This window comes from Cynocephalus volans, chromosome 1, assembly GCF_027409185.1.
Source record: "Cynocephalus volans isolate mCynVol1 chromosome 1, mCynVol1.pri, whole genome shotgun sequence".
In the NCBI taxonomy this organism is placed as follows: Eukaryota; Metazoa; Chordata; class Mammalia; order Dermoptera; family Cynocephalidae; genus Cynocephalus; species Cynocephalus volans.
Window position 1 is genome coordinate 741,539 of NC_084460.1, and position 14,718 is coordinate 756,256.

At 52.0% G+C, this 14,718-nt stretch overlaps 1 protein-coding gene and 1 non-coding gene across 2 annotated transcripts in view; one reads left to right on the forward strand and one right to left on the reverse strand.

Annotated features, from left to right (window-relative positions):
- The window catches only part of CD9 (CD9 molecule), a 33,044-nt gene extending 20,207 nt beyond the window's left edge, over nt 1-12,837 (reverse strand). Inside the window, exon 1 of the mRNA XM_063102471.1 lies at nt 12,645-12,837. Coding sequence (XP_062958541.1) covers nt 12,645-12,710 — 66 coding nt within the window. The 5' untranslated portion in view covers nt 12,711-12,837. The remainder of the gene's footprint in view (nt 1-12,644) is intronic.
- An 871-nt stretch (nt 12,838-13,708) lies between these two features.
- On the forward strand, nt 13,709-13,816 carry LOC134365456 (U6 spliceosomal RNA). Its single transcript, XR_010022103.1, has one exon. It is a non-coding gene; the product is annotated as a U6 spliceosomal RNA (small nuclear RNA).
- The last annotated feature ends 902 nt before the right edge of the window (nt 13,817-14,718 follow it).

Here is a 14,718-nt window from a genome sequence, read left to right on the forward strand (position 1 = left end):
AGAGGCTGGGGAGGGGAAAATTGATAACAGCTGTGCAGGAGATTGAATTATGTCCCTCTAAAACTCACTGAAACCTGAATTGTGTCCCCCAAGTTTTACATATTAGAAACTTGGCCCCCCCTGTGGGTGGAGAGTCTTTTCATGGTGATTGAGGGGTGGAGCCTTGAGGAGGTGATTGGATCGTGGGACCCTGCTGTAGTGAATGGATTGAAGACAGTGGTCGGGGGCGTGGCTCTGAGGGCTTTAAGAGAAGAGGAGAGTCTGTCTCTCTCTCTGTCTCTGCTCCCTCTGCTTCCATCGTCTTGCAATGTGAGACCCCTGGGTCACTGTCACCACCACCAGATGGACTTTGTACTTCCCAGCCTCAGAAACTGTAAGCAATAAATTCCATTTTCTTTATGAAATACCCAGTTCTGTGTATTTTGTTATAAGCAACTGACTAATACAAGCTGCAAGAGTTATTTGATAATAGTCGTGGTTACTATCTACAAGGACTTGCGTGCCATGCACTACGGGAGGTGGTTTCTGCACAGTCTCACTGAATCCTCTCATCCCCTTACTTTATGGATGCATCAAGCTCAGAGAGGTTATACAACATGCTCAAAAAGACACAGCCAGTAAGAGCAGAGAGGACGGAAACAGGCTGTGTGGACAACTCAGAGCTCTGTCCTCCCCGATGCACACGTGTGCTTCCTCACTGCCCACGCAGTGCAGGGGAGCCCCCAGGAACCCTTCCCGGGGGACAGGAGGGTGGCTTGGACGTGCTGAGTTTGGCAAGATGTTCTGACCTAACATTAACCTGGTGTCAAGGATTCCCCTGCGTGCTGGCTTGATGATTGACGATTTGGATTTAGGCAGTCAACCCCAGCCTAGGTGAGAGCCAAGAGGAAGGGAGGTCTCTGACCATTAACTTCTCCCTCGGGCTTGATTTTCTCTTTCTCTCTGTGGAGGCTGGGGAGGTGGTGGTGGTCTTGGGGAAAAGGCATTCTTTAGGACCAGCTCTAGCTTTCTCTCATTTTCTACCCACAGTGTCCACACAGAAGCAACGGTGACCTTGGCTCTGCCCCTGTCTGAACCTGGTTTCTGGGTGTGGTAGGTGTCAGGAAAGTTCTGGATAAGAGGAATCAATTCCATCTGGGGAGGCACAGGGAGTGAACTGAAAGAGGGGTGCTGAGGCCCCCTTTCTTAGTTTGGATGCAAAGTAGATTTTTTCTTTCAATGTCTTCTGTAACTTAAATTCCAAGTTAAGCTACACAAGGTGAGCCTCTGCCACTGGGCAGCTTAAGGGGCCATTTCCAGCAAAGGTGCAAAACTGGCACCTCTCCTTGCCAGCCTGCCCCAAAGCGGGGAAATCTCGGAAATGAGCGTTTTGTAGACAGATGGCAAGATAAGTTCTCCAACTCCTGTTCTGAAAGGAAGACTGGAGGTGAAATTCCTGATAAGTTCTCCAACTCCTGTTCTGAAAGGAAGACTGGAGATGAAATTCCTGCTGTGTTTCACCGAGCTCAAACAGTAAGATATGGTTGCATGTAAGTGTTTAGGACAACCTCGATACAAAAATTTTTCAGGAGAGTAACACACACACACACACACACACACACACACACACACACACACACACACACACACAACCTCGATACAAAAATTTTTCAGGAGAGTAACACACACACACACACACACACACACACACACACACACACACACACACACACACACACACACACACACACGGAGAGAGAGAGGTTTTCATCCACGGTTCCTGGCTCATAACTCTCACAGTCCTTGTTCTTTTGTTATAGTGTTGGGGTGCTTTAGGCCTCAGAAAACAAAGTCTTTCTCTCTGGCCTCCTGCCCTCCTTTACCTGCTCCTATTTCTCCCCAAGGCAAGCCATAGAAACTGGAGTCCCTCTTCTTCAAGGCAGGTCATAGAAACCAGAACCCTTTTCCCCAAAGCCAGTCCAAAAGACTAAGAATATACTCTAATCTTTCCCCTGCCTTTCTGTCTTGGAGCTGGCCACAAAGAAATCCTCTGGCCTGCCTTGTCTAATTGTAGGTCTAAGACCCCTGTTTCAGGAGGGTCCTGCCCCACACTTGGGAGGAAAGGACGTTGCACAGAGGCAAGAATAATCTGCACAGACAGGCCTCGCTGGGTTTCCCCCTCATTAGATTACTCCTTTTGTCCAGTCATGTTTCTACACAGTTGCCCATGCTTCAGTCACACCTATACAACGAAGTCTCATCAAAAGACCCAAGAGGACGGGGTACAGAGAGCTGGGCAGCTAAATTCATCCATGTGCTAGGAGGACTGCACACCCCAACTCCATGGGAATGGAAGCTCCTGCCCTCCAGACCCTTCGGACTGTATTTCTTCATCTGGCTGTTTATTTGTATCCTTTCAAATATCCTTATAATAAACCAGTAAACGTAAGTGTTTCTCTGAGTTCTGTGAGCCTAAAGAGGGGGGTCATGGGAACCCCAACTTGAAGCTGCTTGGCTTGTGACTGGTGCCTGAAGTGGGGGCAGTCTTGGGGGACTGAGCCCTCAACCTGTGTGATCTGATGTCATCTCCATGTAGATAATGTTGGAGTTGAACTGGAGAGCACCCGCTGGTATACACTGCAGAACTGCTGGCTTGCTTGCTGGTGGGGAGAAATCTCCACATACATGCTGCCAGAGACATATTATGAGATACAGTGGGGGAAACTGAGTGTATTTTATCCTCTCAGAGAGGTGGTGGTAATCGTAACTACAGTACACGAGCTGGAGAAGCTAACACATGTGCTCTTACTATGAGGCAGGCCCATGATAATATCTTATGTTAAACATTCCATTATTCCTGCAGCAACCCTGAGAGGCTGGTTGAATTAGTACCTTCATTAGTTACCTTCACTATGCAGATAAGGTAAGTGAGGCTTAGGGAGAGTCACTAATTTGCTCCATCCCCACAGAAACCTGCATTTCTGACAAGCCCCCTTCCTGCCCCCAACAATTCCCCTGAGTCATTAATGGCCACCTGCTATGCTGCTCTTTGGAAGCATCAGGGGCAGGCTGGGGGGTCCACAGCAACAAAGAAACTCTACCACCCAGGAGAAGAAGCCAGGTCCCTGGGGAGGCAGACTTCTGCCTCTTGTGGCCATTTAGTGCCTTAAACTCTGAGAACCCCACCACCCATACAATTCAACAGGAAAAAAAAAAAAAAATCAAAATTATAAAATAAATATAAAAAAATTCAAAAAAGTGCTTACTTTTCCTGATTCCTTGGGCTTATCTGCATTGTTGCTGTTCTCAGCAAATACTTAGCCTGCTCACTGACTTGATCTGTTGGCCTCCCTTCCTGAGGATTCTAGTGCACTTGGGTCCTGGATGGAGGGTGAAGGTAGCACAAGATGGCTACAGCCTGTGGGTGCCATCACCTTGCTATGCCTGGCTCTTTTGGGCAATTGCATTTAAATGTTTGTGCCTGGCCTCAGACTGGTGCAGGGCCCTACCTTATAGGGGAACGTTCCCTGCGAGAGTAACAGTAATACAATGCACGAGAGGTCCCAGGAAGAAAAGGATTATTGGGGGCCAGCCCCGTGGCTCACTCGGGAGAGTGCGGCGCTGGTAGCGGCGAGGCCACGGGTTCGGATCCTATATAGGGATGGCCGGTGCGCTCACTGGCTGAGTGCGGTGTGGACCACACCGTGCCGAGGGTTGCGATCCCCTTACCGGTAAAAAAAAAAAAAAAAAAAAAAGAAAAGGATTATTGGGAGACCAGAGTTATACTGTAAGGCCCTGCTGCCCCTTTTGATTTTTAGGGGGCCGGGCTGCCTTATACTCTGCGAAGTAGTTAGGATCATCTCAGTTAGAGCTGAGGGAACAAAACAGGCTCAGAGAAGTAAAGTGACTTGCTTATGGTCACACAGCAGGAAGGAGTGACTCGGCTGTTGGCTCTCTCCCTCTGTCACATGCACAGCACATACCAGGCACAGATCAGTTACTAGACTGCCTGTCTCATCCCTGGTAGAAGGGAGATAGCTTGGTTCTCTCTCCAGGGTGTGGCAGAGGATGAAGGGCCACGTAAGCTTTTTTTACCAGCACCCTTTTAGGCAATTAGGCAGCTACCAGCTTGGAACAAATTCAAGAGTTGAGAAATCCTCCCTTCCAAGGAAAAAGTCAGCATGATTTGAAAATCAGAGCCCTTTAGAGAGGAGAAGATCTTTGGCTAACAAGGCGTCCTGGTGTAGGTGATTGGGGTGACTGGGAGGAAGGGCGTCGCCCAAGGTAACCTCTTTCTAAACAAGAAATCTCATTCCGAGTTTCCACTGCCTGCTTGCCAGACGCACAGCATACACCGGCCAGCCCATAAATCCCTTTTCTGCTGAAAGCAGGCATTCTGATCTTAACCAAAATCATCTGATGTGGGGGATTGTTTTGGGGATGTTTTGCTTTGAATTCCAGGATACCACACATTTGTTTTCCCTTGTATATGCCTCACTAAGATGTCTGGCGATTACACACGCACACTCTTGCTTACACACTCTAGCCACATGGACCAGCTACTGTCATTCCATCTGAGGAACCGCTACCACGTGCTAGCGTGGCCCTGAACGGTGGGGGATGCCCTTCTTTTACGGCTTTCTAGCAATGCCATGTGGTGTGCAGATGCACAGTGTTGGCAAACGGTGCTTCCAGCACCACTCAGCTTCACGGCCTTCCTCTCCCATCCTGGGACGTTCTGAGCCCCAAGCCAGCAAGGGGGGCAATGGGTAAGGTTCCCACACGCCTGTGTCTAACCTGTCAGCTGCTCTGTCCATCTGCCACGATCCCTGCCTTCCTTTTAGGTGGACAGAGTCTGAAGAAAGAGCTGGTGCCTCCTCTCACTGGCCTCTGGCCTGACAGTGCCGTCCCCGCCCTATTCCACTGGCCAGAGAGCCAGGGTGGACACGAGCAGTGCTCTAACAAGCAGACTCTCCAGGGCCACTTGGCATGTTTTCTTCTCATCCTGGCTTCACTACTGCTGCAGCTGCCCATGGGCCACTGCACCCACAGACAGGACCATGGCCATTAAATGGCCATTGTTTCCTATAGGAATGGCCTCGAAGTGGGACCCAGAGTCTCCGCCCTTCCCCCACAGCAGCACCCTGCCGGCGAAGGCGAAGGGAACAAGATGAACCACAGGCTTCCATGCCACAGCCCTGGGCACAAGCTCTTCATGAACCCCAGCCTGCCATGACAGAGGACTGAGGGTCCCTCTCCAGCCCCGGAAGAGAATCCAATTTCTATTTGAAATGGATTTTCTGGGTCTCTGAATGGTTGTCTACCAAGCGAGTCCAGCCTACAAACGTGATTAAAGTGGAGAAAAGTAGAGCATGCAAAGATTTTCCCAGACTTGTAGACAGGGGGCTTGAAAACATTTGAGCGCGATGGGATAGACTTAAATCCATGGCCCCACATCATGAGAGAGAAGGGGTTTGCATTGCACCCGGGAGAGCGGGAGGAGTCCGGCCTAGTGGGAAGGGCCTCCAGTCTCTGGGGTGCACATTCCTCTCTAGGAGTGTGGCCCTGGTGGAGGGGCAGAGCTGGGGCGTGGATCTGAGGTGTGTGTGCAAACTGGCACGCTGCGGTTGCTCACCTAGAACAAAAGAGGTGATTTGATTCAAATACCAAACTTCTCTTGACTTGAAGAGCAATGATGAGTTCGCAAGTATGATTTCGTTGATCTTTTCATGTGCAGTTTTAATAAGTCAATATCATTTATCATGCCGTAGACTCAATCAATGTAGGTTTAAAAGAAATTAAAACTAAAATGCTACAGATATCTGTTCTGAATTTAATAAAACTGTCTGATTTACTCGATGGTATTTTTACCCCCAGTCAAGGATTTTCTCCTATGGTCCGTGCATTGCGTTGTTTCTGCATTTGGACATTAACACGCATCTCCGACTGGGAGTGTAAGCAAGGGACTGCCTCCTGCAGCTGAGATGCTCAGCATTGAGGTGGGGGCTTGGTAGGAGTCATCTGACACCGGCCTGCCCAGGTCTGAGGTGTTCCCTGGAACCGAGCTTTTTAAGAGTTACTTTCCTAAGAACCAGCAAGAGCCACCATTTCTGCTCCCCTGTACAACACTTGGCAAGTGCATTGATCAGGAAGGACCCTTAAGATCCAGGTTTCTGATTTTTCTCCAAGTCAATAGTCTCCAACCCTCCATACCCAGGGACCTTCTCTGGAATCAAATACATCTGGACCCTTTTCCAAGTCAGGCTGCTTCGTCTTTCTCTGTTACTTAACCAGGCTGCTTATCATCTCAGGAGTCCAAATTCCCATAGATCCCCATGAGACATTTCTCCTTTCCCAAAGTCCTCATGCAAGACCAGAGAAGGTTGGGCAGAGCCTTCCAGTCTCCATCTGGTGGAAAGGAGAAGAGAAAGACAGAACTCTGCTCTTCCTGAACAAAACCAAATCACCCAAGTTATGGGAAAACCTAACTCAAGAGGCAGAACTTGGCTGGAAGCTCATAAAGTTGGATTCTTTGTGTGGACTAGAAATATAAACACTCATTAAATTAATGGAGAGTCAAAGCCACTCCTTGGGCAATGACTAAGCTGATGGTCAGAGTGCAGGTGGGTGAGGGGCCGGCTCTCCAGTATGGGCTGCACTTCATCATAGGTACTTAGGGTTTCTAATGCCTTTCACAAAGTCTACCTCCTTCCCCCCACCATGCAACCCCTGGGGAGAGGTGAGGCGACCTGCTTCTCATGGCAGAAACATGGGATTCAGGACAGAGCAGGGGTTGCCTGGAAACGAGGGAGAAAAACCAGTGTAGGGCGCTCATGACCTGAAGTCCATAGGCTTCCAGGAAAAAAGCAAAAAAAAAAAAAAAAAAAACCCAGGCATAACATTTTTCTGGAGGCAAGTTCTATTGATTTCATAGGATTTCCTAAAAAGGTTAAAATCCTCTAGCCTAGGTAATGGTTACTGGAGGCTTGGAAAGGAAGGGGGTGCAGAAGAGGTGGATTAATGGATACAAAATCACAGGTAGGTAGAAAGAATAAATTCTGGTGTTCTAGGTGGACCTTAATCACCACAAAGAAAAGACAGCTGTTTAGGTGACGGATATGCTATCTACCCCAGAGAGTCATCGCACAATACATGCATTTATGAAACAACACACTGTACCCCACAAATACGTACAACTGAAAATTTAAAAATTAAAAAAAATCTACTAGTCTGGGATGACGGCCTACATAATTTAAAAACTATCCACAAATAAGTTCTTTTTTTTTTTTTTCTGGAGGGAGAAGGAAATTGCCTGATGGACGTAATTATTATAAAATTATCTCATCTGGGGACAGGATGTTGCTTTCTCCAGCTGCATGCCATCACTTGATGGAAAATGAAAATGTCCCTGGACCAGCATGACTTTTTCCATGGAATGAAACAGGCAAGTAATCTGTAGTCAGACCTCAAAAACATAATTCTAAAAATGCATTAAAATTTCCCCTTTTTGGCTCCTGAATTTCCTCAGTTGGATTTGTCCTGGTAGTTGGGGACATGGGCCTGACAGGCTTTCACCCCGATTCTCAAACCCTGAAACAATGAAGCCATTGCTCTTCTGCATGTAAGAGGTAAAGCCTGTTTCTGCAAGGCTTTGGCTGAAAAGACCCGTGGTGAGTCCAGATAAAGTCCCATTGACCCCAACCTGGGGGCTGGGGCACAGACCATAAATATGCAGCTTCCTCAACTTCTGCACTCTTTTTCCCCAACTTGACACAGGTCTAGCTAGAACACACTACCAGCAAGGCAGCAACAGGACTGCAGAAGCCGTGGTAACTGGGGGCTTCAGGCCCCTTGTCTGTACAGCCAGACCCATCCAGGCAAGCACCAGTACAGTTTGTGTTCTCTGGAAGAAAAGGAGCTTTTGTAAGTCCAAGGTATTATTAAGTTCCTAACTGTGCGACCAATTCCAAAAGCCACACCTCCTTATAAAATTGAACTGAACGGGAAAACAAACTGACAAAACAAACCCGGACACATAGCTCTGTGTGTAGGAGGGAAGAGTCACATCCAGCACTCCTCCTAAGGGAAGGTGTGACATTGCTGACGTGTGAGGCCAGAAGCCACAGAAGACCCATTTAGAAGCATAAGTGCTCTAGAGAGGGGCTCCAGATAGCGCTGCTTATCAGAGCAGCTCCAAACTTGGGTCTTAACCAGTAACCGCTTCCTTTGAGCACAGAAGAGCAGAATCTGGGGTGGTGCTGTTGGCCACTTTGAACAGAAAGGGGTAGAGGGGTGAATGTGTGTGACTGCATGCGTGTGAGTGTGTGGTGTAAAGGAACCCCCCTCACCATCACCTAAAGAGCAGGAGTCCAGATCTTTGCCATTGGCAAGCATTGCAGGGGTTGGGGAGAAACCATAAAGATTCTGGGCAGGGGAGAAGTCCTATTTTCCTTAGCAGGGCAGACATCTGCCTCAACTCACCTCTCCCCAAACCTGCCAGCTTCAGCACAACACAGCCAGCCTCGCCCCCAGCTCAGGCTGTGGGTGCCAGGGGGAACGGCCACTCCATGCAACAGCCCGGCTACTTACTGAGCCCCGGCATCCAAGTCAAACAGCTTCTGGGGAGAAGCAAGCCCAGACCCAGAGTCTGCCATCTGAGGGTTTCTCTGCCTCCCACAGGCAAACGGAGCAACGCATGAAATGGAGTCCGTGTTTGGTGCACAGAAGGAGGTTGGCGCGGAGACGGGAGGTGGAAGTGCAGGGAGGCGTGTGTGCGGACTGGGAGTGCGCTCCCCGCCACTGCCTCTGCAGCCTCAACCTCCACACTCCCTAGGGAACCACTCCCACCCTCCACAGAGCCTCAACTTACTTTCGATTGGTGAGTAACAATAGCTGACCCGGAGGTTGACTGTATCTAGTGCCGCAATCCATCCTCTCATTTAACCCTCACTGCAACCCCAGGGGTGGTCACCAGCTCCACCTGGTGATGGGGACATTGAATCTAGGGCCGGTGCTTTGACCACTAGCTGGTCAATGAAAACAATGAACCTCCAAACAGAGAGACTCCACCCAGGGTGAATAGAGCGAACTGGGAGGTTACAGGAAAGACACACAGGAACCAGATTCCTGCTCCAGAGGTAAAGGTCAAGAGAAGCCAAATTCTGAGGACCAGCCTTGGTGTCCACCACATATTTCCTGACCTCTAGTTTGGGTTGTGTGGGAGGCCTATTGCTGTAGGTAGTGGCGTGGGGTTGGTTTTGTAGACTGAGCTCGAAGGTACCTTTTGAGACCATTTGCTCCAAACCCATGGGTTTTACACATGAGGAAACTGAGATCTGGAGCACACAAGTGACCTGCCTGAGGTTTCAAAGTGAGCTGGGGACAGAGCTGGCTTCATACCCAGGTCTGTGAACTCCTAGTCCAGGTGTCTGCATGTTTCCAAGAAACCTCCGTTAGGTCAGGTGACACCATTTCTCGGGAAAGAGAAACCCTCTGCTATTTCCTTCAGTGAGGGAGGGTTTGGGGTGAAAGACAGTGAGAAAAAGGGGCCGAGTGAGGTGGGGGTAGGGACTGGGTTCTCTCTCTTCTGCCCTAAGGAGCTCTTTGCCCTTGTCTGACCATGAAGGGGGCAGAAAGCCCTCTATAAGCAGGCTCAGCATTTTGGGGACAGAATAGGAAAGACAGAGGGGCTGGCCCAGTTAGCTCAGTTGGTTAGACTGAGTCAGTGTTGTAACACCAAGGTCAAGGGTGTATCCTCTGTACCAGCCAGCTGCAAACAACAACAAAGAATAGGAAAGACATTCCTTGCTGGATCGTAGCCATGGTTCCCCACTTTACAGCCTGAAATACTTGCATTGTCTACTTCCACTCTGACATCAGTGAGATGTTGTCCCTCTCAACATCTTTTTTGGGGGGTGGGTGGGCGGGCAGGGAGGTCGGAAGGAAATGCAGAAACAACTGCAATAGAGCTGGTGGTTTGGTTTCGGGCGTAGGGAGAACAGACTGATTGCTGGTTTGGCTGTGGGCATCAGATGCCCGACTCGGGGAGGGCAGAATGTGCAGGCCCAGCTGTCGCAAGTGTCCCACAGGGATGAGGGGAGATGGGGAAGAGGCACAGCCCCTCTGGGCCCCCCACAATTGTCTCACTGCCACTGAGGCTGGCTTCTCTCTGGATCCTTAGCAGATATCCCCTCTCAGCATCCTTTTTATCCTGGCCTCACATCTCCTGCTTTTCAAGGCCATTGGGTTCCAAATGCCAAATTCATAAATTCTTCGTCTGAAGAAAGTGAAATGGCAACATCACAGTAATCGAAGCAGTTTCCTTAGATCATAGCTTCCCTTAAAAGGTATTTCTTGGGAGAAGAAAGGGATTGACAAAAAAAAAGATACTTTTTGGTAGCTTTGTCCCACCCATTCTTCCTCTCCTACTCAGGAGCCAAACCTAGCTGGATAAGGTAATATACTTCTGATAGTATCCTGCCACATGACCCTGGATAAGTTCCTCTCTGGGGACTAGATTCCTGATTATCAGTAAAATGGGGATAATGCTTCCTGCTTGGCCTTATATCATGGGACATGGAGAAGAAAGGACTTTGTGGACTGTAAAACACTGCACGAGTGGATCACAGTATTCCTTTATTCTGTCATCTCCTAGGGGATGAGAGACCCATCTCTATAGGGACAACTGAACAATAAATAGTTCAGAAAAATGTAGCTACTGCTCACCTCCCTTCCCGTGATGAAGACAGAGAGGACGGAATGAAAGTAAGGGGGAGTATTTGCCCTGTATCTGTGATCCTAGGCAAATCACCCCCCTCTCTGGTTCTCTGCTTCCACACTGTGAATAAAGGGCTGGACTGCATGATCTCTAAAGTTATTCCCAACGTTAAACATTTCCAGAGTGAGTCATTTCTGTTTCAGACCATGCATCTAGCCAGCAGCACCTAGCCTGGGCAGGGGAGCTCTGAGTCTGAGTGGGGTGACAGGCTAGAGGCAGTATGGGCAGACTGCAGGCCAGGAGGCAGGAGACTGAGTAGACATCGGTGGCCTGGGAGTCTCCCATCAGCCTCCCCGTATGCAGTGGAGCAGATGGGAGTATGGAGGCACACTGTGGCAGTCTGTGGTCCCCTGAGCCCCAAACCTTGATGCAGCATAGGCAGACAGCTGAGCACTAACCAACAGACTGCCAGGGAAGAGACTGTGCTAGGGAGGAGAGAGGAAAATTCCCCAAAGGACAAGGGTGGGGTGCGGCAGGGTGGGGCCAGCCTGCCTTCTGACATTCTTTTCTGGTGCCAGGGGTTGGTGGGAGGAGGAAGCCAAGCTTGGTAGCTGGCTGGCTGCTGGAGCTAGAACACCAGGAGGAGGGGGTGTCCCCACTGCAGGCAGGTTGTGCATAAAGCAGGTCACATCTTTGTGCTGTCCTCACCAGGGTGTGTACTGGGCGTGGTGACTCCCGCAAGGGCAGGTCAGTCTCTGCAGGTTGGAGAACTGTTCCACCAACCCTTCAGCTCTGGGGAGGCGAGTAACTCTCAGAAGACTTGCCTTGAGGTTCGGGGGAGCCCTAGTCACCAGCTCCAGGGCAATAAGTGCATTTCTTGTTATTAGCCTCTGGCAGCACGCACCCGTCTCTACTGCCATCTCTCTGAGAGTGGCACAGGAACTGCCTTTCCAAACCCCTTCCTGCCTGAAGAGGGGCAAATACTGTCCATCTGTATTCAGGGGATATGGCCCTCAGACCGAGGACAAAAAAGTTCCTTATTTCCTGCTTCTGTCCCTGGGTGGTTCCTTAACACTCCAAAGGAAGGAGTCTGTTGCCTGTCAGGCTTCCCGTTTGCAGAGGGGCCGGGTGTGGCCAGCAGTGGGTGTCCTCTCCATGTCCACTCCGTGTGGCCCTGCCTTGCTTGTTGGGTGGGCTGGCCGGGAGGGGCCCCTCCTGAGAAACGCAGGCCTCATCCCACTGGAGGGCCGATAGGCATCTGCGTCTCCTCTCCCGAACTCTCCCAGAGTTCTCTCCAGTTAAGATACTTATCGCCCTTGAAAAAAAAATCAAGCCAAGCTAGTCTTTCAGGTGGCTTCAGGGAGCTCTTTCTCAGGCGGGCGGCTCAGAATCAAAGTCTGCGAGACTGGGGGCCCCGCGAGGTTCCCTCTCGAGGGTGGGGTCCCCGACTCCCACTCCGGGACCGAGTCCCGGCGCCGCCGGCCAGCGCGCCCCTTCCCCTCCGGTGGCAAAGAGCGAACAGCTCCCCGCGGAGGTCTCCCTGCCCACCGAGGCCTTCCGACGGCCGCGTCCTCCCCTCGTCGCGCCCCTGCCACTGGGGAGACCCCGCCCTGGTCACTAACTGCCCTGCCCGCCACGGTCCTTCTTGGCCAGGGCCTTCCCCTCCGGCATTCGGAGGAGTTCGGATGGGAGAAATCCTGGGAGAGGGAGCCCACTGGGCGCCCCGCTTCCGCCGCCCGCTCGGCTCCGGATGAGCCCCCCAGGACGTGCCCGTCCCCCCCGGCTTCGGCCCGGCCGAGGAGCCAGCTGGCAGCGGCAGCGCGTTTCTCCTCCCGCCCGGAGTCTGCCCGGCGCGGGCAGTGCCAGCTGCCGGTGCCCCCGCCGCGCCAGGGTCCGGAGCCGGGAACAGGTGGTCCCAGGAGGAGCGCGGCCAGTCGCGCGCACTCACCCAGAAGATGAAGTTAAATCCGAAGAGCAGGTACTTGATCCACTTGGTGCCTCCTTTGACCGGCATGGTGCGGGCTGGACTGGCCGGGGCCCGACGGCTGCGGGACGCGGGCGCGCGCGGCGAGGACGGGCGGACCCGGCTCGGGACAGAGGTGCTGGCGGCTGCGCGCGGCGGGGGATGCGCTCCGAAGGGCCGCTCCTTAGGCGCCCGGCCCGCCGCGGAGCGCCTTTGTAGCCGAACGACGCCCCCCAGGCCACGCCTCCCGCCCCGCCCAGGTGCCCCGCCGCCCCGCCCACGTGCCGCCCGCGTCCCGCCCAGGTGCCCCGCAGCCCCGCCCAGGTGCCGCCCGCGCCCCGCCCAGGTGCCCCGCCGCCCCGCCCACGTGCCGCCCGCGTCCCGCCCAGGTGCCCCGCAGCCCCTCCCGCCGCCCCGCCCGCGCCCCCTTCTCCCTCCGGCTCAGCCCTCTCCCCGCCTTCCTCCTTCCGCCCCTTTCCTTCCCGTCGTCCTGGGGTCTTTCCCGGCCGCCACCCACGGAGTTCTGTGGAGGCCTAGCCCTTCCGGTTCTCCCTTGTTGATTCTGGGCGTCCCGCCCGATCCTTTACTTTTACTTACTGCCCGGGCGTCTGGGCTGAAGGCCCTTACCCAAGGCCGGCTGCCAGAATGGGGCTCCTGTGCTGTGGCCTGGCTTTATTTGCCCCCTGGGCGTCTCCTCTCGGACCTTCACTCGCTGAACATCCTCTCATCGGGCACATCATGTGGGCAGGAGGAATTAGGAGCTCGCAGTCCAGGTGGGAGGACAGATAGGCGGCTCAAGGGCGTTCATGGTCTTATATCGACCTCCGAGTACCGTGGCACAGGGCTGGGCAGTCCAGATGCTTCCTGCACTTGCCGGGTTAGACGCTGCAGAGGGGAACAGAGGGCTTGCAGTCGGGCTCCTGTTCTCCACCCGCCTCACCCTCCGTCCTGCGCGAGCCCTGGCACCTGCTCGCGGCTGCCTCCCGTGCTCTGGACGCTGAGCGTTGAGCGCTCTGAGCGTTTTCTCCTTGGCTCAGAAACTTTCTGTAGAGCTCGCTTGGGCAGCACGTACAGGAACACTTGGAACAATGCAGAGAAGAGTGGCATGGCTCCTGCGCAAGGATGACACGCAAATTCGTGACGCCTTCCATATTTTAAAATAACATATTTTAAAGCTGTAAAATAACAACGACAATAAAACTTTCTGTCGCTCCCCGCATTCAGTGACCTAAGTCGAAATTCCTCATCTTGCATGCAAGGCCCTGTGCAGAACACTCATGTGACTTTCTGCCAGACGTGGGGCCCCACCCCTACTCTGCGTTCACATAGCCCAGCTCTATACTCGGTCTGTGCCCCTGGCTGGCTGGCCAGCTCTCCCCACTTCACTGGTGGAAATTCTCTGGCTCCTTAAACACTCTTTTCCTGATTTTCAGGACTGGATGAGATTCCCCTTCTTTTGGAGCCCCCAAACCCCTTTATATTTTTTTCAAAATGAAGTTTCCTTTAGTGTTCTTTATTATTATGAAAGCAAAACATACTCATTACAGAAACTTCAGAAATACTGAGAAGCAAAAAGAACTTAACTCAAAATTTCATTCACCAGAAACAGCCACTGTTAGCACATCAAAGCTGTTTATTATCATTAGACTTCTTGATTGATTCATTGGCTTATTCATTCAAAAACATTTTTTCAGTATCTACTTTATGAGGGTACTTGTATTTCATTAGGGGCAGGAGCTGGAAAAAAATGGATTAGATCCTGTTTCTGTCCTCCAGAAGTCCAGCGTCCAGTGGGGAGAGGGACAGGCAGTCACACGATGGGATGAGCGTGATATGTGGAGTTGTAGAGGTGGTCTTGGGGGACAAGGGAGCTCAGAGGAGGGGCCTCTGACCCAGACTGGGAAGCAATACTGAGAACCACAGGGCAAGATGCCATCAAGTCAGAATGCTGGGGTTGCCTGGGGTCTGGGTTGGAGCTCACCATCCCGGGAGGTGAAGGTGGACAGGGAGGCGAGAAAGAGCCTTGTGGTCCTGGGCTTTGCACTCTGAGCGTGAGGGG